A 25,366-nucleotide genomic window follows, 5' to 3' on the forward strand; every position below is an offset into this window, starting at 1 on the left:
TGCAGCCTGCGCCTGGTAACACTCAGTCAGTCAGAGGGAGGACCGTGTGGTGGAAGCATCTCCTCTCTGCTCTGTCTGTCTGGATTACATTCTGCACTCTGGTGACTCCAACCCGACCGTCGAGACTTTTCTCTCTACAGTTCTGGGATATTATTATTATTATTATCACACCGATCCTCTCACTTCCACAGTTTGTATCATTCCTTCCTTCTCTTTTACACCCTCCTCTTTTCCTTTTTTGCGTTGCCTTTCCCCATCTTTTCTGTTTCTTCATCCTCTCCTCCTCCTCAGCATCCCTCTCTCTCCCGCAGCCCGTAGCCTAACCTGGGACCCAACTTTTACACCCGTATTAGACTACTATATACTTCATATCCCCCACACACACACCCTCCTCCTCAACCTCTATTATTATTATCACCATCGGCACTTCTTTTCCGTCCGTTTCTCCCCTTGATCTCCTTCATATCGCAGCCCCATATTAAAGGATCAGTACCGGATCGCGGAGGAAGAAGGATCGGAGCAATCAAAAGATCGGAGGGTTGTTTTGGGTCAGCGGCAGTGCGTGTGTGTGTGCGTGGTGTAGGCAGGGTGCACTTCATGGGGCGCGCATCATTCTCGCACCACGGGGGAAGAAGATGGTCCGATCACTGCTAGGCGCCCTCCCTCCTGCACCGCTCAGACTGCCGTCCTCAGGACCGAAGGAGTCGTTGTCGCCGGTGGTGGCGGTGCGTGTCGCCCGCAGCGTCCTTGATCGCTCACCTCCTATTCCTCCTCCTCCTCATCATCGGAGGCTCGATCCCCGGCAGTGAGGTTTTATTATGGGTCTATGGCGTCTCCGGGAGACGTCCTCCCGGTCCCGGGGCCCGGCAGCGGCGGGGGGTCCGCCGGGGCTCTGCTGGGGCCGGGGGGCCGCGGTGGGATCGTCAGGCTGGCTCTGGATCACGCTCGTCTCGCTGCTCGCCACGTTACGCGTGGAGCAGCTGCGCGCCTTCCCGTCGTCGCTGAGCGACTGCCAGACGCCCACGGGCTGGAACTGCTCCGGTGAGACCCCCGATCTACCGTATCTCTAATACTTCTATTCTGATTGATTGATTTCATTGATTGATTGAATACGTTTTAACTATTTGCACACACAAAAAGCACAGAAAGTAGGCTACAGTTCTATACAAGGATGCTAAAAGGATTAAACCTAGGAAAGCACTATATGGCTTGTTTCTCTCTATCTCTATATCTCTGCAGGATAAGAATGTAGACTTCTCTTCTCTCCGGGCTGGATGGAGCTTTTTGATTATTATTATTTTTTTGCTTATAATCCCAGATGTGCATCTTAAATAATGGACTTCTGGGATTACAAATGTGCATCTTATAATGGACATTTGGGATTTAGAATGTGCATCTTATAATGCACAACTCCACTAATAAAGCAAAATGAATTGTGGGATTCCTGTCGGTGCTATAATTTGGATGCAAAAGCCTGCAGGGCATCTTAATTGCAATGCAGATATCATTTTTGCAACGGAATTGTTTTTTGTGCAAATTCCAATTCTTCTTGCATTTAAAGTGCCCAGCATGCATGTGAGCCATCCATCCATGCATCCATCCATGCGTCCATACATGCATAGACACAGAGGAGCAAATTAAAGTTTGGGATAAAGCCTAATAATTTATATTCCGTAGTAGGCTGCTACACAACGGCGCAACGTCGCTTGCCAAAAACAGATCTGATCTACCAAAGGCACACACCGTCTTCGACGCCTTGTGAGCTTGTAGATCGACACCCAATTGCGCGATCGTCACGGCATATAAATGAGACTCAGCCGCCCGCATAGCAGACCGTCAGACGGCAGTTTGTTTTCCTTCAAAGAGGCTTACGTTGGAATAGCACAGTGGTGGAACAAAGTACTCGCATTCTTTTTTTTTTTACTTAAGTAAAAGCATCAATACTGCAATGTAGAAATACTCTGTTACAAGTAAAAACGTCCAGAATTCAAAATGTACTTGAGTAAAAGTACTAAAGTATTGGTGTCAAAATATACTTAAAGTGCCAAAAGTAAAAGTACTCGTTATGCAGAATGTCCCCTTTCGCAGGTTTTCAAATGTATGAAAATCATTTGAAAATAGCAGATCTACAAGCTCACAATGTGTCATCACAACGCATTGTGAGCTTGTAGATCTGCTATTTTCAAATGGCTGAAATGTATACAGGGCTGAAGTGGTTACTGTATGTTTTGTAATAATAATCGAAATCTACAAAGTAACTAGTAACTATAAAGTTTTAAAATAATTGTAGTGGAGTAAAAGTATAATATTTTCCTCTTAGATGTAGCGGAGTAGAAGTAAAAGTACAGAAAACAGGAAATACTCGAGTATAGTAAAAAAAAATACCTCAAAATTGTACTTAAGTACAGTGCTTAAGTAAATCTACTTAGTTACTTTACACCATCACTGGTATCAATTCTATAGAATGGCAAAGTGAATAGTGTGGGGTTTCCTCTATGTGTTATAATACAGCCAGGGTTGCATTATAGCCTATAGCCTTTTCTTGTAGACTATTCATGTCTGAATAATAGCCTAATTACAGGCTATTATTGTACTGTACAAGGGATAGTATTCCATTCACATTCTTCCGTTATCTGGGTAAGATTATAAAGGCTAGATAATGCACCATGTGATATTCCTAAATGTGGGCTATATGATGATATCCTATCCCAGGGGTCTTCAACAGGGGGTCCGGGACCCCTAGGGGGTCCTCAGAGCTACTATAGGGGGTCCGCCAAATCTTTGTGTGATAGGATTTCTTTTTTTTTACATTAACCACTTGAACCCTAGAATTCCTTTTCTGAGGGGAACATTAGCCGAAAATAGCAGATCTACAAGCTCTCAACGCCTCGCGCTGCGAGGCGTTGATAGCTTGTAAATCGGCTATTTTTGGCAAAGAGGCTATAGGTGTAGAGGGAAAAAATAGCAGACTAAGTAAAAAAAAAAAAACTTTAAGCTGAAACACAATTTTATACGATATAGAGTAGGGGGTCCCTGCTTCATCTCTCTCTCAGCTAGGGGGTCCTTGGCCTGAAAACGTTGAAGACCCCTGTCCTATCCTATAGTCACACAGTTGATGATAATATCACTGTTTTTTTTCTTTGTTTTTTTACTCTCTTATTGGCTCATTATGTTAGATATTACCGTGTTCCTGGAACTTGGAAATACATGATAGAAGTTTGTATATAGAGCAGTGGTTCTCAAACTTTTTCATGTCAAGGACCCCCAAAATTATATGTATTTGGCTGTGGACCCCCATCTCAAAATACACACACACACTTTGAGAACCAACAATGGCTATAAACTGACAAGGAATTCCATAGCCTAACAGCATAACGGAATGTTGCTTTAATGCTGCCTATTATAGTCTACATACCATATGTCATTTTATATTCTTCTGAAATGCCACGTATAGCCTATTAATCCACTGGTTCTCAACATTGGGTCCACCGTCCAGAAAGGGGTCCAAATTGACCCTTTACGCAGTGGTGGGAAAAGTACTCACTTTTCTTACTTAAATTATCAATGAAAATAGCCGATCTACAAAGTATCAATACTGCAATATAGAAATACTCTGTTACAAGCAAAAGTGCAGAATTCAAAATTTACTTGAGTAAAAGTGCAAAAGTATTAACATCAAAATATACTGAAGTACCTAAAGTAAAAGTACTCATTATGCAGAATGTCCCGTTTCACAAGTTTTCAAATGTATACAATTCTGTAAATAGCCGATCTACAAGCTCACAATGCATCGCGACGCATTATGAGCTTGTATATATATATAGCTATTTTCAAATGGCGAAACGTAGGGCTGAAGTGGTGAATGTATGTTTTGTAATAATAATCGAAATCTACAAAGTAACTAGTGACTAAAGTTGTCAATTGTAGTGGAGTAAAAGCACAATATTTACCTCTGAGACGTAATGGAGTAGAAGTAAAAGTACTTGAAAATTGGAAATACTCCAGTAAAGTAAAAATACCTCAAAACTGTACTTAAGTAACAGTACTTGAGTAAATGTTCTTAGTTGCTTTACACCACTGCCGTATATAGTTTCATTTAGTGTCAGCGTGTGTGATGTGGACGTTTCTTTTATAGACCATCATATACAGTCAACTTTGTTTTCTCTCTCTCTCTCTCTCTGGAGCCAAAGCGATAAAAACGGAGCAGCAGTTAAAGTGTGTGTGTGTGTGTGTGTGTGTGTGTGCGTGTGCGTGTGCGTGTGTGAGTGTGCATGTGTGCGCGCACGTGCGTCTCCTACGGGTGTCTCCTCCTCGCCTTCCGTTGTAAATCATCGCCCGTGTGTGTGTGTGTGTGTGTGTGTGTACACTCGCGCACGCACACACACACACACACACACACACACACACACACACACACACACACACACACACACACACACACACACACTCATCAGATGTAGGTCTATACCTGTGTAACACATTCCTATGCGCACCTATCAGATTATTCGCCCATTTAAATCCACACATCTACTCCCTTTAAAGGCACAGTGTGCAACCTTTCCCTGTGTTGTTTACATAACAAAACAATAATAAATACATATTTCTACAAATTATTTCCCTCTATAGCAGCAGTTATCAGCCGCTGCAGTAGTGTGGTGGTGTTTACCTGCAGAAACACATTGCCCGTCTACCAAAACAAACAGTGAAAACACCAAAATACAGCGAAAAACATTCAAATGGATAAAGATAAAAAGATTAAAAAAACAACAACATTGAATTCATACAAAGTGAAACTCATGACGAATTGGACTGAATTGTGTATTTTTCCACTTTACAAACATTATCTACAACTCACTGAACGACAGTGTTTAATTCAGAAGGATGAGTCTTGCAACACTGAATGCTCAGTTCTTAGTTTTCCAAAACTCATTCACATTACAGTGAATGGTCCATTATTGGAAGCAGTGGTGTCTGTCGTTAATGACTGCGTACCAAGCTCAATGGTGTACCGGCTGAATGCTGAATGTCCTTCCTCAGTGGACGGTCCCATTTCAGTTCGTAAACAACAGAACAGGCTCGCACACTGAAAGACAAGCTTTGAGGCTCTCTTGAGGATGCACAAATATAGAATATTTTAATTCTAAAGTGGATGTTTTGGACCTATTATTATTTGTTTTATTATTTTAATATCCTCGCAACACACATTTTTGTGTTGTCACTGCTGTTGTGTTCTACTGACTCACCTGCCAGTGAGGAGCCCCAGCAGATCTACAAGCTCACTTGTGAGCTTGTAGATCTGATCTATTTTCAAATAGCGAAAGTTTAAATAGGAAGTGGTTAATGTATGTTTTGTAATTATTCGGTAATCAAAATCTACAAAGTAACTAGTAACTAAAGTTTTCAAATAATTGGAATGGAGTACAAAAAAAGTACAATATTTGTCTCTTAGATGTAGTGGAGTAGAAGTAAAAGTATAGAAAATTGGAAATACTCCACTAAACAAAAAAATACCTCAAAATTTTACTTAAGTACAGTACTTGAGTACATGTGCTTAGTTACTTCACAATACTGCTGACAGACGCTAGGCCTGTTCTCCCGCCAGGCCTGTTGGACACCACTGGCTATGAGCATTGTAGATCTGCTATTTTTGGCAAACGTCCCCTCCCCCCTCCTCCCAGAATTAGGCGTGCTGGAGTTCAAGTGGTTAATCTCGCTCTGACAAAGATTGGCATTCAATTTAAGTCCGCTGCTCGCCTGCCTGATTAGAAAAGCAGCGCCGCTGCTGATTTTCCTGTCTTGACAACTGTGTTGCTGGAGAGCCTCCTGAGGCGAGGTGCTCATCTTGATCAAAGATGAACTCGGTCTAAAGAGTGTTTTGGCATCAACAGTATGTTGTCTGCATCCCGCAAACTGTAGGTGTTGTGTGTGTGTGTGTGTGTGTGTGTGTGGGTGTGTGTGTGTGTGTGTGTACACAGGATGAGTAACAAGTCCAGATGGTATGAATTAGAAATGCCAAAATTGAAATTATAATCGTTGCTGTCGGGCAGAAACCTCTTATCTCCATATTCTAACTTTTTGTGTTTTTCTTTCGTAAATTAATGCCCTACTACTTGACCATACAGCGTCACACAAAATAATCAAAAGTAGCAGATCTACAAGCTCGAAACGCGGCGCGAAACAGGAACTTGGTTTGGCTCCTCCCCTTTCTTAGTCCATTTCCTCCCGGGTGCCTCTAGTGTGTATTCCTACTAACAACAACACTACATGTTTATGGCAGTAGTGGTGCTGACAGATTGTGTCTTGAGAGATTACTCCGTTATTGGATATTGCCGCTGTCGGGTGGAAACCTTGTATGTTGAACACTGTCTATTATTCTTATGTTTTTAAATCAAAACAGTGAAAATAGCGTGTTGTGAGCTTGTAGATCGGCTATTTTCACGACTTGGCGTGTCCCTCATGTACGAAGAAGTGGGGCATTCATTTAATATGCAGACAGCGACAATTTATACTATTATCAGACAATACAAGAACATTTGTAAAACATTTAATAAAAAAAATCTCTGCTACAGTACATAGAGTATTTTATAGACAGACAGACAGATGATAGATACTGCAGACAGACAGACAGACAGACAGACAGACAGACAGAAACACAGACACACAGACCTTTATTGATCACCGTTGGTAAACTCAGGTGTCATCACAGACAGAAGTCACAGCTATAGCATCCTGCATGCATCCTAAAAAGGCTGCTCTGCAAAGTGCTTCCTCATGGGAGCTGGCATTGGACATGATGGTGTATAATCCCTAAATGGGATCCACTCATTGCCGTTCAGCAACAGCTAACGTGTGCATTATTGTTGTTTCATTCTTTATTTGGATCCCCCATTAGCTTACGCTGCGGCGGCCCACTATAGTCTGCCTGGGATCCACACAAAATAACTCCGGGGACCCCCAAGGGTCCTTGTGGGGGGTGGGGGGGAATTGATCATTCAAAATATGCTCCTCATTGACTTACAGTACATTGTACGGTGAAACGGCTCTCAAAGTCACTCTTTTAGCACATAAAGAAACACAAACAAAGTTGATTCAGTTAATATAGAACATCACCAAACCCAGTACTGTTTTTTTTATTATATGTTTTAGTTGATTTTGCTATTTTTATTAAGAAGAAAATCCGGACTGGATCTGCAGATCTGGATCCGGATCTTCAAATAGAAAAAAAACAAGAAGTTGATCTTTTTATTGAAAAAACAAACAGTACTGGGTTTGGTGATGTTCTATAGTGTCTGAATCAGCTTTATTTGAGTTCATTTAAATGCTAAAAGAGTGACTTTGAGAGCTGTTTTACCGTACACTGTAAGTCAATGATTTCTAATCAATGGAGCAATTCATTTTGATGTCTTGTTCATCTTTGTGGAGTTACATCATGGCAAGGTGACTACACAACCCAAATCTCTACCAAAGTGGTCTTGCCCTTTAAAGTCTTGGTACAGCATTTGGACGTTGGATGTTTTTCTTTGCGTGCTGCATTCATTCATTCCAGCGGATTAAGACACATTCCACTCTCAGAAGAATTTGCCGTATAAACACTTGATGCATTCACTGGTATGGCGGCGTGCAACAGCTTTAAACGCATAAAGGTTTGACATTTATTTTTAGAAGCCGTGAATATCTCTGTATGGAGCATCTGTCGAACCTCGAGCAAAATGGGGAAAGAACATGAATATCGTCTGTCAGGTGGAAACCTCATACTGTATGTCCAAACTGTTAACCTTTCAGGATTCATATTCTAAAATAGCAAAAAGTAGCAGATCTACAAGCTCGAAACTTGCGAATCTGCTACTTTTGATGCTTTTGTGTGACGCTGTAGTATGATCAAGTAGGGCGTTAATTTACGAAAAACCACAAATAAGTTAGAATATGGGAGATAAGAGCTTTCTGCCCTTCAGCAACGATATGCCGTAGCCATGACCAGCTCCATGCCCAGCATGCTTTGCTTCAGTAACACTCTCCTGTGGGAGAATATGTGCAGAATTTTGGGCAGGGGCCATGTAGTTCACCCCTCTATCTCTCTGAGTCTCATGACTATTGTTGGCTCTGAAATATGGTGTCGCTGTCGGGCAGAAACCTTGTATCTCCATTTCTTTACTTTTACTTTATTTAAAAAAAATATTGTGGGGGGGGGGGGGGGGGGCGGAAACGCATCTGTGTAACCACATAAACCATTGGCTATTCAAAAATAGCAGATATACAAGCTCATAGCGTCGCACTACGAGCTTGTAGATCTGCTATTTTTGAAAATATTTCAATATTAATGCAAATCTTTATATATATATCTTTGTCCCTGGTACAAAATATTTTCAGGTGGGGGTCGAAATACATGTAGTTTTGGGTGGTCCTTGACCTGAAAAAGTTTGAAAACCACTAATATAGCAACATAGGTTTTTCAGAAAACTGTTAGGATAGACATTTTTGTAGAATCGGAAGCTCTCAGGCCTTAATGGGTTATAAACCCTACGTTGTCGTTCAACAGGGTCGTGCAAAGAGTGTCAGAAATAACCGATCTACAAGCTCACAATGCGACACATTGTGAGCTTGTAGATCGGCTTTTTTTTTGGGGGGGGGGGGGGGGGGGTCTGTCTGTGGGTTTTATAAATATTGAACCAATGAAAAGTATTAACAAGAGCTTGTGACTAAATAATAACTGCATTGGATCCACTGGTAAACAGGTTCTTTTTTCCCTCATTTCCTGAAAAGGAATGGTTTTGGACATACAAGGTTTCCACCCCGACAGGGACAATACGACACTTTTGATAGCAAAAAAAAATTACAAGCTCTCAACGCCTCGTGCTGCGAGGCGTTGAGAGCTTGTAGATCGGCTATTTTTGGTAAAGAGGCTATAGGTGTAGAGGGAAAAAAGAGCAGACTAAGTAAAAAAAAAAACTTGAATCTGAAACACAATTTTATACAATATAGAGTAGGGGGTCCCTGCTTCTCTCTCTCTCTCAGCTAGGGGGTCCTTGGCCTGAAAACGTTGAAGACCCCTGCCCTACTTGATCATACTACAGCGTCACACAAAAGCGAGCTTGTAGATCTGCTACTTTTGCTATTATTTGAATTTGAATCCTTTGGACATATGAGGTTTCCACCCGACAGATATGATTCACAAAGCCCTGCGTCGGTACGCCTGCAAATCTCATCAAGTGAGTGAATCACCAGTAGTCTGGGAGAGAATTGTACGGAAACATCTGCCTCTGAGATTTGTGAAAAGCAGGGGGTCGAGCGGTAGCTGATCCCGCGTGCAAGCGGCACGTCGCAAAAGCCTTGAAAAACCAAAAGGCTGCAAACCCCAGGAAAGCCGTGAATTATGCGACAAAAGCGGTGCCAGCGAGAGGTTCAATCGGAAAGGGATCAAAAGTTTGCTAATTGGCGAGTGCCTGTACGGGGGTGCTTTTTCAAAGAGGGCCTCGGATGAAAAGGCTTCATTTTCCTTCACAGTAAAATCACACCACCAGATTTAAATACTTAATGTGACCTAGGTTCCTTGCTCCGTTTCCATACTAAATGAATGCACCAAGCGCTTTTTGATAAAAATAAATATATATATATATAAACGTGTTTTTTTTTTACTTCAGTTCAGACAGGAGATAGAGAGGAGAGACAGGACGGGAATTGGATTCAAACTCGGGTTCTTGTGCTCAGACAAGGGGTATCGCTGTCGGGTGGAAACCTGTCCAAAACTGTTACTTTACAGGAAATGGGGGGGGGGGGGGTGGTACACTACTGCATATAACGCTTTTATTAAAATGTGCTTTTTAATAATTCTGCCTTTATTGGATAGTACAGTGGAACAGTGACAGGAAACGGGGAGTGACACGCAGCAAAGGTCGTTGGCCTCGGGAATCGAACCTGTCAGGCTGCATTAGAGCCTATATGTGGTATATATTAACCGCTAGGCCATCGGCGCCCCGAAGGACATTCAACATTAACCCTGGTCGAACTGGGAACCTTCCGATTCCCAAGCGGCCGCTCCACCACTTGAGCCACATGCTGACCCAAATGGACCAGTAAGGTCCCATTTATACACTCTCGGAGATACATGAACACTTAGGATCCCAGAGATAAAAGTCATATTAAGTGGGGGTCCGCAGCTTAGTGCATATCAAACTGCCTGGATAAAGACAAAACATAGAGTTTTTCCTCCTATAATTATGCTGCTTGATTCATACAACAAACTAAGCAGTAGATTTAGGACAACTCACACAATTCAAGTTTGGCAAGCTAGTATGATCCTATAGCAGCTGTGACTACGGTACAAAATACAACATTAGCATTAGCATGTTAGCAACAGCAAATCAAAACTTTTCCAAAGACACCCAACAGCTCCGCTGACCTTGCACTGTGCGTGTTCTTTTGTTATTTGGACATCTGTATGATGTCAAAGTGATATCGGCCTTGGCTTGGCTGACACCATGTCGCCAAAGGCGACTTTGAAGGCTTGACTTGAACATTTGTCAACTCAAGGTACAACGTTGCCCGGAGCAAACTAAGTAGACCAGAGCATCAAGCACAAGTCACGGCTTTCCATCGACGTTCCATTAATTCTCGTCACTCTGTAGTGTTCAGTGTGAAAACGCACCATTACACTTAAAACACCTCCACGCAACACCCGATCTCTCTACAAGCTCACAATGCATCACATTGCAATGTGGATTGGCCATTTTTGAAACCATTTGGAAATGCTCTCCTCTAATGACCTTCCCAAAATAAGACATCAGGTTGAAAGTGGTTAAGAAATAAGAATCAGTACACAAATTGCCTGCTTAATTGGCGATACTGATGTAATAAACACACAATAACAAATAATGGCAGATATACCGGCCAAGCCGATAGTAGAGTATTTCAGTCAGACAACTCTTGGATTGAATACATATATTTATTGAGCATAATATAGAGAGCATAAATATTTAAGCACATTTGGCGTCACGGCTGTCTCATTTCATTCATTCCCTGTAAGCGTGAATTGTAATAAATGATTTGCCAACTAGATTTTACAGGGAATGGAATGAAATAGACCTCCCTTTGGGGAATCATAGAAACAGAACCCACAGGTGGATGCTGGGGTGGTGGTGGGAGCACTACAAAGCAGCAGCAGCAGATTAGCAGCATAGTAGAGCAGCAGCAAGAAGAATGAGGAGCAGGGAGGTTAAATAGCCCGCCTATCAGATGGAGAGAGCCAGAGCCATATAATGAGAGTTGTGTCACCTCCGTTCACTTCATCGGGCCAGGTCTTCTACTGTACATAGCCTTCTATTGGCTGAATAGTGACTGAATGGCTGAATTTTGTGTTTTTTCGTACATTGATGGCCTACTTCATCATACTGCAGCGTCACACAAAAACATCGACGAGGGCAACACAAAAAACGCGGCGCGAAGCTGGATCTGCTATTTTTGAATAGTTTTGTATTTGAATCCTGAAAAGGAACCGTTTTGGACATAATGAGGTTTCCACCCGACAGACTTGAGTCGGTGCTACTCAAGTGCTAAACTGAGTGTTGTTGTCATGTACTGTACCGCATGCTGCTGCGTACAAGTGTACACATACAATCATTTCAAATAAATAAATAGCACACCTATAGTACAAGCTCGTGAGCTATTTTCGGCAAAGATATGTAGAGCAAAAAGGGCCCTGGAGGACTCCAGTCACCTAAGTACTATATTATATAGGGTGCTGCTCAGTAAGTGATATTTTTGATAGTAGTCATTGCTACAGTATGGAGTGTTTGCTCAGTAGCCGGGGTCTCCCCGTCTCTCTAGCTCTATGGTAAACAAAATATATATTCTGTTGACTAAAGAGCTGGAGATCACTTACAACACCTTTTAAGTGGTTAATATGCTATATTATATTATAGTATATTGTCTCTGTCGGGTGGAAGCCTCATAAGTCCAAAAAACAAAACTGTTTTGTATGATGAAGTTATAGGTGACTAGTGATATTGTTGATCATGGCTAGTGTCCTATGATAGTGGTAATGCTTAGTCATTGGAGTAACCGGGTCAGATAAGGTGAGGTAACCTTAGCCAGGTGTGTGTATGAGTGAGCACAATGACCGGCGATCATTAGTGGATGTCTGCTCTCCGATATCACTGCAGAAACCTCTTATCTCCATAGTCTAACTTGTTGTGTTTTTTTCCTAAATTAACGTCCTACTTGATCATACTACAGCATCACACAAAGGCATCGAAAGTAGCAGATCTACAAGCTCTAAACGCGGCGCGAAGCGACGCGTTTTGAGCTTGTAGATCTGCTACTTTCGATGCTTTTGAATTTGAATCCTGAAAAGTAACAGTTTTGGACTAATGAGGTTTCCGCCCGATAGAGGCGATATACTCTGTCATGCTTGGAAATGCTTAAAATAAACAGTGGTAGAAAGTACATTTACTCTAGCACTGTACTGTACTTAATGTACTTCTACTCCACTACATCTCAAAAGCAAATTGTGTACTTTTTACTCCACTAGAATTATTTGGAAACTTTAGATACGAGTTACTTTGTGGATTTAGATGATTATTACAAAACGTGTATTGGCCAATTCATCCCTAGCTATTTTATAGTATTTATACTATTCGGAAAATTGTTGATCTACAAGCTCGCAACACGTCGCATCGCGATGCGTCGTGAACTTTTAGAACTACTATTTCCTAAGGATTTTGTAGCATAAAGTATTGAAAAATGGAAATATTCAAATATACCATAAAATTGTGCTTAAACACTTGAGTTAAAGTACTAAGTTACTTTCCCCCGCCGTTGATGAGGGATACGAATAAAACGACAAAAACATGACGTGCGGCTTTGTAGAGGTCAAAGAACGATCTCCCACTGGTTCCATGTTTAATTAATCTGCTACATTATTGATCAGCAAGACGTTTGTAAACAGGGCTGGGTTGCTATATAGTTCTCCACCCAGCTCTGGTGTTTTGCTCCGGTCGAAAGTAACTAAAGTACTTTTACTCAAGTACAGTAACTTAAGTAAAATGTTGAGGTACATTTACTTTACTTGAATATATCAATTTGTATATTTATACTCCAGTACGTCTCAGAGGCATACATTGTATGCTTTACTGCGCTACAATTGTTTGAAAACTTTAGTCATTACCCGCTTAAAGCCATATGTTCTACGTACTTTGTCTATTCGAAAGACTCACAAGGCATCGTAATGCAACACATTGTTAGATTGTAGATCTGCTATTGTCACAAAAGTTGTATACATTTTTTAATCATTTTAGTATAAACTGTATACTTCGGTACTGTATAAATATATGTTGATGCCAATACCTTTCTACTTTTACTCAAGTAACATTTTAAGCACAGGCCCTTTTACTTGTAACAGAGCATTTTTATTGTGTGGTACCGCTACTTTTGCTGTTACGTAAAACAAATGACAATAATAATCTGAGTTCACCTTCATCCAGCTCTGCTGTTGTGAAACCCCAAGCAGTGAGGAGGAGTAAGGAGGAGTTAGGAGGAGTTCACGTTTTGGCCCCACGCGCCCTCTCCTTTTCAGAGGAGTAAGCGCTCCGCTTGCCACCCTAATTGTGGGCACATAAACATTACCCCTTTGAATATTTGATGCTCGCCAGCTTGTTTTCTTTAATTATTCAGCTGCCCTGTAATCTCCACCTGGAGCGGGGGTGGGGGGGTGGGGGGGGGTACAAAGTAGTCCTGGCGTCTGACACGGTGGCTCGCCATTGGCTGTTTAACCTCCCTCCCCAACGGCTTTCACTATGTTAGGGAGTTCAAGAGGTAGTACTGTATGTAACCTTGTCTACCTAGGCTATTTGAAAATAGCCTGATCTACAAGATCTTGTAGATCTGCAATTTTCTAACATTTTAGTACTTTTGCTTTTGGTACTTTAAGTACATTTTGATACCAATACTTTTGTACTTTTACTCAAGTAAATTTTGAATTCCGGACTTTTACTTGTAACAGAGTAGCTTCTACATTGCAGTATTGATACTTTTACTTAAGTTAAGTAAAAAGAAAAACAGTACTTTTCCCACCACTGCCTCCCTCTGTATTTTGGTGTTTTCACTGTTTGTTTTGGTAGCCCCCAAAACGTGCCCGTCTACAAAAACAAACTGTGAAAATACCAAAATACAGAGAGAGGGCAATGTGCTGTGTAAATGCAAACACAAAAAAGTGCAAATTTGACAGAGCCACTTTCACTTGTAGTTGAGTATTGTATTTTGACGAGGAGTATCTATACTCAAGTACTGTGGTTGAGTCCTTGGTCTACCCCCGCCTTTATGTTGTTGCTGTCGGGCAGAAACCTCTTATCTCCATATTTTAACGTGTTGTGCTTTTTCGTAAAATGAACGCCCTACTTGATCATACTACAGCGTCACAAGCTCGATCTTTAAGCTCGTACCGTGGCGCGAAGCGACACATTTTGAGCTTGTAGATCTGCTGCTTTTGCTATTTTTTTATTACATTTTTGGACATATGAGGTTTCCCCCCGACAGAGACCATGTGCACAATACACTGTAGGGGAAAAAAAGCCAGTGGAGTAACTGAATATTGGTCGAGGCCAAACGTTTGTGTGTTGATCGCCATGGGAGCCGACCTTGAGACAAAACACACACACTGTAGACCGTAAACAAACAACGTAGAGCCCAGTGGTGTACTGTAACTAGTAAAAGTACATTTTTACTCAAGTACTGTACTCAAGGCACTTTTTACTTGGGTATTTCAATGTCTTGATACTTCTATAGTACTTCTACTCCACTACATCTCAGAAGCAGCTGTTGTACTCGTTTACTCCACTACATTTATCCGACTGCTTTAGTTACAGATTTAAATGTATTAATAATTGATCAAATTATTAATCAAAAATCTAATTTTATGAAAATAGCAGATCTACAATTGAGCTTTAGACATGCTTTTTTAATATAGCTTACAGTGTATGTATACCAAATCCTCAAATCCTCAAATATACTCAGGGACCAACAATTAAACATACCTTAATAATACCGTTTGTATAATGTGTTCTTTTACTTTCATTACTTTAAATATATATCGATGCTAATAATTTTGTACTTTAACTTAAGTAAGATTTTTCTCTGATGCAGAAAATGCAGGACAAATAAATACTGTTCTCTCTCTGTTTTATTGATGCTTTTATTTAACTCCAACATCTGAGTAGCTCTTCCACCACTGGTAGTGACCTCCGGTGTAGCAAAACAAAATGCCATTTTCTGCTTCTCCCCCCTTATTTGTTTACTCTGCACCTGTGTGATTGTGCAGACACAAGTACATTTGATACATGTGTTGTCTGGATGCTGTGACTTTCACCTTTGTTTGTTTACTGTGTATTTGTATTCGTAGCCTTTAACGTTGGTGATGCAGCAATATAAGCCTTAAGTATTTGTTGCACTCATTGTAATACACCAGGCATAAAGGCATCTACTTAAAGGTACAGTAAGTGATTTTTTTTTGGTTAGAGTAAGTGTAAATATACACAGTGAAGTGTCTATATTCTGACAATCATTGGTATGGTGTTATAAGAGGGTTCTCCCCGTCTCTCCAGTTCCTTAGTAAACATAAACTACATTTCCAGGTACCATTTTCATCCAGTGAGGAGAGAGAACTCATACAGGACGTGATTAAACGAAGAAATGAGCAGACACAATTGAGTTTGTGTTATTAACCTGCTGTAGCCTAGGCCCTAGGGAATAGTTCTCAAAAATATTCCCATATTACGCAGGAAAAGAGGAAAAAAAGAGACTTACAAAAGAAAGCCTTTATATAGGTTTACATCGCTGCATTGTAAACGGTTGCTTTTAAAACAAGCCTGTAAATTACTGTTTTGTGTTTGTTTTTTGGTCTTTGTTCTGTGTTTTACTTGATTACTCAGTACTTGAACTTGCGTTCTCGTTGGAATGGGCAGCCTTTTCTTTTAGTAGGGTACAGAGGTGTAAAACTCCTGGCATGCAGTTATCCCATTTAGCTTTTTGATTAGATCAACAACGCCGCGGCGGCTCCTTTGAACGGTCAATCACCTACAGCGGTCTCTCGCTTGTGACCGGCGCGATGTCTGAGACAAAGCAGCACACTCTTCATTTATTCACCTTTTGGTTTGTGTGCTGCACGTGAGCAGGACTGTCCGGTGTCCACTTTGTTGTGACAGGATCTGTTGTCGCTGAGATGTCTCTCTCTCACTCGTCACACCGGGCAACAGAATAGTGATGGGTCGTTCACGTTCAGACCGTTGGTAAACACAAAGGGGATAACTGTTCGTCGTCCAGAGAAAATTCGGAGCTTTCCCTTCGTGTTTTAGACCATGTTAAAACCTGCCTACCAAAACCAGGGCAAAACCAGTTAACTCGAGATAAAACCATATCCAGGAAACAGATAAGCAGGAGGTGGGCGGTCGTCGGACGACGACGATTTCCGGATCCGTGTGAGTGGAAAGTGAACCTGATGAAGGGACTGACAGAGAACAGCGCGATCGTTTATAAAACAATTCAAAAATAATCGGACGGGAATTCCCGTGTCCCGTGGCAATGAAAGAGTTAATAAGCAAAATGTTTCTAAATCATACGTTTTCCTAGATGACTATTTCATCACGTTATTGATTTCTTAAACGTCGGGAGCCCAACAATATAGGGATGTACCAAAAAAAAAAAAAACTGCACCAGATTATAAATCACAGTCGATTAAGTGACCAACGTGGCACCATGATTGCTTACAAATGACTGTGAATATAGATCTACAGCGGCGGTGTCACATCGTGACACATGACTTACACCCTGTGAGGTGGGGAGAGGTAATTCCTCTCGCTTGTCAACTAAATGGCTTGCTAGAATGCCATAAAGCATGCTAACAAATGGCTTTACATCAACCGCAGTAAATGATTACACAAAACCGCGCGTAAGGGGGGCTAAATCTATCAATGTACAGTTTGTTAATTAATAACGGAACTTGGGGCATAATCGCGGCTTGAAGCAGACACGACCGTTTGCGTTGCTGTCGGGCAGAAACCTCTTATCTCCATATTGAAACTTTTGATGTTTTATTTTTTGCTTTCCTGAGCAAGGATATCTTTTTGCAGTTGAAAGACAAAGTTAAAATATCATAATACAAATATGTTAATTATCTATATTTTTGGTGATTATTTGAGGGGTGGCTGTGAACTGTCGAAAACATATCAAAGGGCATCAAAACTTTGCAGGGTTAGATTATTATTACAAAAATATTCATTAAGATGCAAAACAAGATGCTTAAGCCCTATTTTATACTTTGGCTATTTGAAAATATCAGATCTACAAACTCACAACGTGTCGCTTTGTAGAGTTTGTAGACTTTTTAACATTTCAAAAGATTTGTGAAATGAGAATTCTAAGATTTGTGATGCAACTCATTTGTTGTACATTTACTTAAGTAACACAGGGCTTTTACTTGTAACAGAGTAATTCTATCGTGTGGTATTGCTACTTTTACTCAACAAAAACAAGCTTCTGTACTTCTTCCACCACTGTCTCCATATCACTAGCCTCGGAAACCCATGCCTTTTCTTTTCAAAAGAAAAAAATCCTCGGGGAACCTTGCAGGAACGGTGGTTTAGGAGTGGGATTGAACCTTGTTAATCAGAGTGCAGAGGGGCGTCGCTCTAAATTTGGTGACGTCAGAGTGTTCCGTGCACAGGCCGGGGATGGAGGGGAGGGGAGGCGGGGACATAGATTGGTGAAGCAATAGGAAGTGGCGCTGGTACCGAGCGCAAGGCTTTGGATCCGCCCTTCAAGACCTTCGATAGGGCTGGCTCCTCCAGTCTACCATATCACAGACAGTCACATACTTTTGTGCAAACCTTCTTCTTTTTAAAAGCAATTACTCCAGTACTTTTACCCAAGTACAAATTTGAGAGATGATGAACTTGTAAGTTGAGTAATATTTGGACCAGGAGTACATGTATACTTTCACACAAGTACTACTTGATTACTTTGTCCACCACTGGACACAAGAGAGGCTTATTGAGGCAGCTTTCCTCAACTCCGTGTGTTGTGATTGATAATAGTATCTCTGCACGCAGCCAGTGTATGGCAAGCCGTTTTAGCATTCAACAGCTCGACTGGATATATGTATTGTAGAAATCTGTAATTCAATTCTTCCGAGTCTAAGCGATTTTGGATCTATAACGCATATTACAGATAGGAGAGGAGGCTGGTTCGATTAAATGTCAACCCATTAAAACAGGGAAAGCATCTGTGTCATTTTAGATTTTTTTTGCGTTGGCTATTCAAAAATAGCAGATGTACAAGCTCAGTACGATCTTGTGCATCTGCTATTTTTGAACTTTTTTTGAAAAATATTGAAAGTGTGAGAACTACAGATTTAGAAGGCATTTGTAGAATCGGCCTCAGGTCTCAATGGGTAAAGGCGACTTGCCATACAGTCGGTGAACTGAAGGACTGGGCTCTCGTGCACTGAACGGACCTATTTGGCATCATTACTGAACGGGAACACGGGATCGTTACTGGACCATTTGAGGCCGTCTCGCCCTCAGTACTGTTTCCATGAGAATGAACAACAACGACTCTGTGAATGGAACCTGATCCCAGAGCCAGACTGTATCTACATGCAGTAACACACGCTCAAAACAACACCTTTGTATAGGAAGTGAAACTTACAACTGCTAGGCTTTTAATTGAAAAATGTTTTAAATATATTGAAAGAAATGATGTATTAGTTAACTTATTCAACTGTTTTGAAGGCTTTTTGCCAGAGATATAATGGCGAATATCATTTTATTCACTTATAATAACAAATCATTCTATTGTATCAGATGTTCTGACAATGTTGTCAGATGTGGTGTTGTTCTCTGTAAACTGTGTAGTTTGGTCCGTTCATCAAATCAATCACGTTTACATTATTGAAATACGAGACACATTTCCGTAGTCTAGTCTATATATGCAGCTATATTGACAATGGGCTCTATGCACAGTAGCCCCATTAAGAACCTCTCACTCCGCTATACAGCTCCGAGATGAGGTCCTACGCCGAGGTCTCCCAGAATCGGTTGAACGGCGCAAAGGGTCCGCTGTTTACCCTTTTCGCCACATCGTATCCAAAAACGAATGGTAGATTCCAAAGTGTACAGATGTTTAAGGTTTGGTCTGGCACAAAATATTTTCAGTCGCGGACGAAACTACCCGTTTAAATCGCTTATTTAGTCAGCCTGTGGCCATGTTTCCCATTCAACCCGGAAAACACCCTTCGTCCGGTGCCAGTACTGCTCCCGGTTCGGCTACAATGGGCCAACATGACCACAGACTGACTAAATAAGCGATTTAAACGGGTAGTTTCGTCCCTGACCTAAAATGTATGATGCCGGACCATACCTTAAACATCTGTACAGTTTGGAATCTACCAAAAGTTTTTGGATACGATGTGGCGAAAAGAGTAAACAGCGGACCCTTTGCGGCCGTTCAACCGATTCTGGGAGACCTCGGTGTAGGACCTCATCTCGGAGCTGTATAGCGGAGTGAGAGGTTCTTAATGGGGCTCTATGCACAGCAGCCATATTGGCAAGACAAATCAGGCAGTTTCCTTACTTCCTTCACAGGTGTGACCAATGATACTACCATCCAGGTCAAACTGTTCTGCATGCTGGCACACCGGAAAGGCTCTGCTGCACTGCAAAGGGAACAGAGCCTTCATTAGTATCACTGGTAACACCTGTGAAGGAAGTAAGGAAATGGCCCAATTTCTTACCATAATGGATGCCTTGCATGGAGCCTATTGTCAACACAACGGCCAAGAAACAGACAGTGTGAGCTCATTACCAAGATTTTTTTTGGCTTTCTCGTACAATTTCATCGCTGCCGGCGGTGGAAACTCTGAATCTTCAAACCAGTTCCCTTTTATTATTGTAATAGAACAATAACTTTATTGTGAAAAAGACGATCCACAATCATGATGAGCTTGTAGATCGTCTATTTTTACTACTTTAGTGCGACACTCATGTACTGTATGACAAAGTTGGCCTTAATTTATTTTAGAAAAAAACATACGTTGAACTATGGAGATATGAGGTTTCTGCCCGACGGCAAACGATTTACTCGTATAGCTTGAGGAACCGAATATCGTTGCTGTCGGGAGAGAAACCTCTTATCTCCATATTCTAACTTTTTGTGTTTTTTCGTAAATTAACGCCCTAGTTGATCATGCTAAAGCGTCACACAAAAGCATCAAAAGTAGCAGATCCACAAGCTCTAAACATGGCGCGAAGCGACGCGTTTAGAGCTTGTGGATATGCTACTTTTGCTATTTTTGAAATCCTGAAAAGTAACAGTTTTGGACGTATGGGGTTTCCACCCAACAGCAAAGATATAACATGGCACCACTTCTCCATTGAACTCAATGGACACGGCCGCCCTGTTCTATTCGGTCCCCCAATTACTTTGAATGGTGTGTTCGTTCTTGATAGTATAAGTAGTAATTTAATAACATTTCTAAAAAACGTACAGCATACGCGCAGCTTTACTTGCGTATTTGTTTTATGGAAGCTTATGACTTCCACTCCACTACATTTCAAAGACAAATATTGTACTTTTGACTCCACTGCTTGTCTAGGAAGGAACCTCCGGGAACTAAAAAAATATGAATTATATAACCACTTACTGTACGTAAGCTCTGTGTGTTGTGCTAGTAAGTAACTAGAAACTAAAAATGTCAAATAATTGTAGTGGCGTGAAGGGTACGATATTTGCCTCTGAGAAGTAGTGGAGAAGAAGTGTAAACTATCAAAAAGTGTATTAAAATGACCTCAAAATTGAATTTAAGTACAGTATTTGACTAAATATACATTCTCATGTCGCTTGCTTCTGCATCTATGATTGAATGCTCTCATACTCTGCTTCTAGACTGTTTCCTCCAAAGATTTTAAAAAAAGAAAAAAATATATACAATAAAACATACAACAAATCTCAGACAAAATAAATTCCATGAATGTTCAAAAAATTATAATTAAGAAATAGTGCTTGTAGATCGACAATTTTCACTGCTAAATATGTGGTTAAGTCATAATGTAATTTTTGGGGTAAGTAAGTAAGAGACACCGAAACTTTCGGGTCTCAGCTGAGAACGTTTTGGGAACTAATAATCTTCTACAAAATGATTATTGCCTGCTAGCTTGTCACAGAGCCAAGCAGAGCCTTTAGGGTGGTGGCGTGGAGCTATACTGTACTGTAATACTGTAATACTGTATAGCTTATTGCTGTTTGGCCCGGGTGTTATCCATCATAATGGAAAATCTATGAATCATCACTGCAGAAAAATTGCATGCTATAGCGGAGCTTGCAAAGTGGATATTGATGTGAGCAAAGCTCAGGACATTAAGGATGTTTGTGCTTGTTGTGGGAGGTGGTACATGTTAATAGCATCCATACAGTGGCCTGCTGTTGTGTTGCAATGCTGCTCCAGTGGAGTTTTTCTTTTTTTACTTAAAGGACCGCTTCACTAATTTTCAACCTCATCTTCGTATGATGAGACACATTAATGAGATATTAATGAGAGTGAGTAAACAAAAGTTTATGCCCTACTTGATCATACTAAAACGTCACACAAAAGCATTAAATTAGCAGATCTGCATGTTTTGAGCTTGTAGATCTGCTACTTTTGATGCGTTTGAATTTCAATGCTGAAAAGTAACAGCTTTGGACATGTGAGGTTTCCACCCTCATATGTCCAAATATAATGACAATATAATGAGCATTAGGTGAGGACCAATTATATGAAGATAGGTTGGAAATGGGTGAAGTGGTCCTTTAAGTAAAAGTAGCAGAAACACAATGTAGAACTTTGTTACTAAGTAAACGTTGTGTATTCAACATTGTACTTGAGTGAAAGCACAAAAGTATTGGCATCAAAATCTACTCAAAGTACCAAAAGTAAAAGTCCTCATTCTGGAGAAACTGCTTTTGGCCTTGTTAGAGTAGTATTTCTAAAACTTTTAAAATTGCAACGAGCCCAGTTTGATATCTGCGCTGTCGGGCAGAAATCTTGTATCCATGTTTCATCTTTTTTCATAAATGAACCAGGCTTGCCTTGCCTTTATTATTAGTGTCAGTATATAGACTATAGAGAGACAGGAAATGGGGAGAGAGAGAGAGAGACAGAGGGGGACGTGACCAGTGGTGTAAAGCAACTAAGTAATTTACTCAAGTACTGTACTTAAGTACAGTTTTGAGGTACTTTTACTTTAACAGAGTATTTCTAATTTTCAATACTTTTACTTCTACTCCACTACATCTCGGAGGCAAATATTATACTTTTACTCCACTACGATTATTTGAAAACATACATTACCCACTTCAGTCCTATATACATGAGCTTGTAGATCGGCTATTTTCAAAAGATTTTAATACATTTTATTTTTTGTAAACTTGTGAAACGGGACACTCTGCAGAATGAGTACTTTCCACTTTTGGTACTTTTTTGACACCAATACTTTTGTACTTAAAAATATATATATATTCCGGACTTTTACTTGTAACAGAGTATTTCTACATTGCAGTAATGATACTTTTACTTAAGTAAAACAATTTGAGTACTTTTCCCACCACTGGAAGTGACATGCAGCAAAGGTCCACCGACCGGGCCATGCTGGAATCAAACCGGGGACTCGCTGTCTAGGTGGTATACGCGCCTTAACCGCTCGCCTGTCGGCGCCCCCATAAATGAATAAGGTTTTATTCATTAAGGATAAGTTCCGGATTGCCTCCTTAATCTTTGTCCCTTGACCACTTTGTACTTTCTAATGTCATTATGCCGTATCTTTGCTCATGATGTTTGTCTGCGACTGACGCTGCGTCTCTTGACCAGACCTGTCTCCACTACGTTATTAGCAGAGAGACAGACTGAAATATCGCTATCGCCACTGTTTTAACTTTTTGGACGCCATCGGTTTCAGCAGTTAAGTAGCCTAGCCGGTGTGTCCCAATTTTCGAACCACTTTAAACCTGGCATCCCCATGTCAGTAGTTCTCAAACCTTTTCATGCCATTAACCACCTAAATATATATATATATATATATATATATATATATATAATGGCCGCGGACCCCCATCTGAAAAAGTTTTCTTAAATATAAAATGTTATTGATTAAACATCGATAATTGGTGGTCTAGGACAGTGGTTCTCAACAATTTCAGGCTGTGACCCGCCAAAATAATCATGATTTGGACTGGGGACCCCCCACTCTGACAAACACTTGGAATGTAGAAGTTGAGGCATTATATTTAGTTTGACACAATTCCCACAGATAAATATCTGTTGCGAGGCGCTGTGAGCTTGTAGATCGGCAATTTTTGCCTCTCTCTTATATTGTTTGACAAGTTGGCCAATGTTTGACCAGTTTTTATGTATAGTTTGTTGATTACTTTTGATGCAGTAATGGTCTTTTTTAATTACTATTTAAATATATATATATTTTAAGGTATTAAAAAGGTCTTAAAAGTCCTTAAATTGTCACTTTACTGTCATCTGGGGACCCCCCCAAAATCATGTGCACGGGTTGAGAACCCGCTCAGACTCTACAAGTGATGATGTATTTTTTTCTTTCATTGTTTAAAATTCAGGCAATACAAGGATAGAGAAGAGTTATGCCTTTTCTTTTATTTTCTTTTTTATACTCTCTCTAGCATCTGGAGGAACAGATGCATTAGGCTGAACTGTTGACTTAAATTTAGAATACTGTCACTGATAAAAAACTAAAATTCCAAGCGGTGCACATTAAACTATGCAGGGTTGAAGATAACAGTTGGCTCTTCATAACAGAACCCATTTCCACTGGCCTGCTGAAATAATAGACCCCTCCTTTTTCTGTTGTAAAAAGCATAAAAGCTTTGATTTGCGTGTGCGTGCGTGCGTGTGTGTGTGTGCAAAGGCTTCACTATGCACTGCAGAGCTAGTAGACCTTATAGCAACACATTAGTTCAAGTGAAATGCATTCATAATGTATTTATAAATGTGAACACTTAGCAGGTTGATCATGAAGTGCTTTACGCAACATCAAAGCAACAACAACAAAAGATCAAATGTATCACACATTTTTAGGATGTGATGCCACAGCAGTTCTTTTAATAAATGAATGCCCTAGTTCGTACAAGCCCACAACGCGTCACACCACAATGCGCTGTGAGCTTGTAGATCAGCTATTTTTGCTGTTTTGAAGAAAAAGTAATGTGTCCCCTATAATTACATGCCATTAACAGGGACGCCATTTGGTTGCGTCATTCTGAATACGTGGCCCTCACACCTCCAGTATGTCGCACCGCCGATCCGACCAATACAGTATGTCTGAGTCATAGTGTGGTCGGGGCTTTGTCTGAGTACCCGTTGTACCTGTCTGTTTGTGTCCTTTTTGTGCCCATGAGATCTCTGTATCTGTCTGTCTACCTGTGTCCATTTTATGCCCATATATGGAAATCCCTGATGTCATCAGTATTTGCCCATATATTGGCATGCCCATATATTGGCATGCCCATATATGGGCATATTGGTTGGATCGGCAGTTCTGGACAACCGCATATCCGAACTACTCGATGATGGGGCCCAACCCTCCCTTGAATCCTTGGCAATGTGCACGCCGAGTTTGAAGTCGATTGGTCCAATATATGCACATGACCATATATGGGCATAGTGAGCGTATATCGTGTTTGTTTATGGTTATGTTTGAGTCATATAGTGACATGCCTACATTTGGACATATCAGATTTGTTTATGGTTATGTCTGAGTCATAGTGACGTGGCCGTGGTCCGCCCGCCTGCCGGTCTGCCCTCCCATTAGCCAATTTTAATATAGGATTAACAACACTGGATTGGAACACAGGTTCTATTTTACACTTCCTGAATAATAACTATTGTGGACGTACAGTACAAGGTTTCTACCCGACTGCCACGCTATGCTTGTGTGCACATCTACATCTGAGAGAATATGCTAATCTATGAATCATTCCAGGAAGGCTGTCACAGAGTGTGTGTGTGTGTGTGTGTGTGTGTGTGTGTGTGTGTGTGTGTGTGTGTGTGTGTGTGTGTGTGTGTGTGTGTGTGTGTGTGTGTGTGTGTGTGTGTGTGTGTGTGTGTGTGTGTGTGCGTGCGTGCGTGCGTGCGTGCGTGCGTGCGTGCGTGCGTGCGTGCGCATGTGTGTGCATGCGTGTACATCAACAGTACATGTGAGAAAATATGGTAATCTATGGATTTGTCAGTCAAGCATTAACCACAAAACCAACACCTTATATAACAACTTACTTTGTCTTCCAATTAAGGTAATTAAAAGAACCCTCATCACATTTACAAAGACGT

At 40.9% G+C, this 25,366-nt stretch overlaps 1 protein-coding gene across 1 annotated transcript in view; it reads left to right on the forward strand.

Moving 5' to 3' along the window:
* The first annotated feature begins 446 nt into the window (after positions 1-446).
* Positions 447-25,366, forward strand: part of tmeff2a (transmembrane protein with EGF-like and two follistatin-like domains 2a) — a 164,311-nt gene continuing 139,391 nt past the window's right edge. Inside the window, exon 1 of the mRNA XM_084084773.1 lies at positions 447-1,041. Coding sequence (XP_083940899.1) covers positions 819-1,041 — 223 coding nt within the window. The 5' untranslated portion in view covers positions 447-818. The remainder of the gene's footprint in view (positions 1,042-25,366) is intronic.

This window comes from Gymnoscopelus microlampas (assembly GCF_963454915.1).
Source record: "Gymnoscopelus microlampas genome assembly, chromosome: 17".
Classification (NCBI taxonomy): domain Eukaryota; kingdom Metazoa; phylum Chordata; class Actinopteri; order Myctophiformes; family Myctophidae; genus Gymnoscopelus; species Gymnoscopelus microlampas.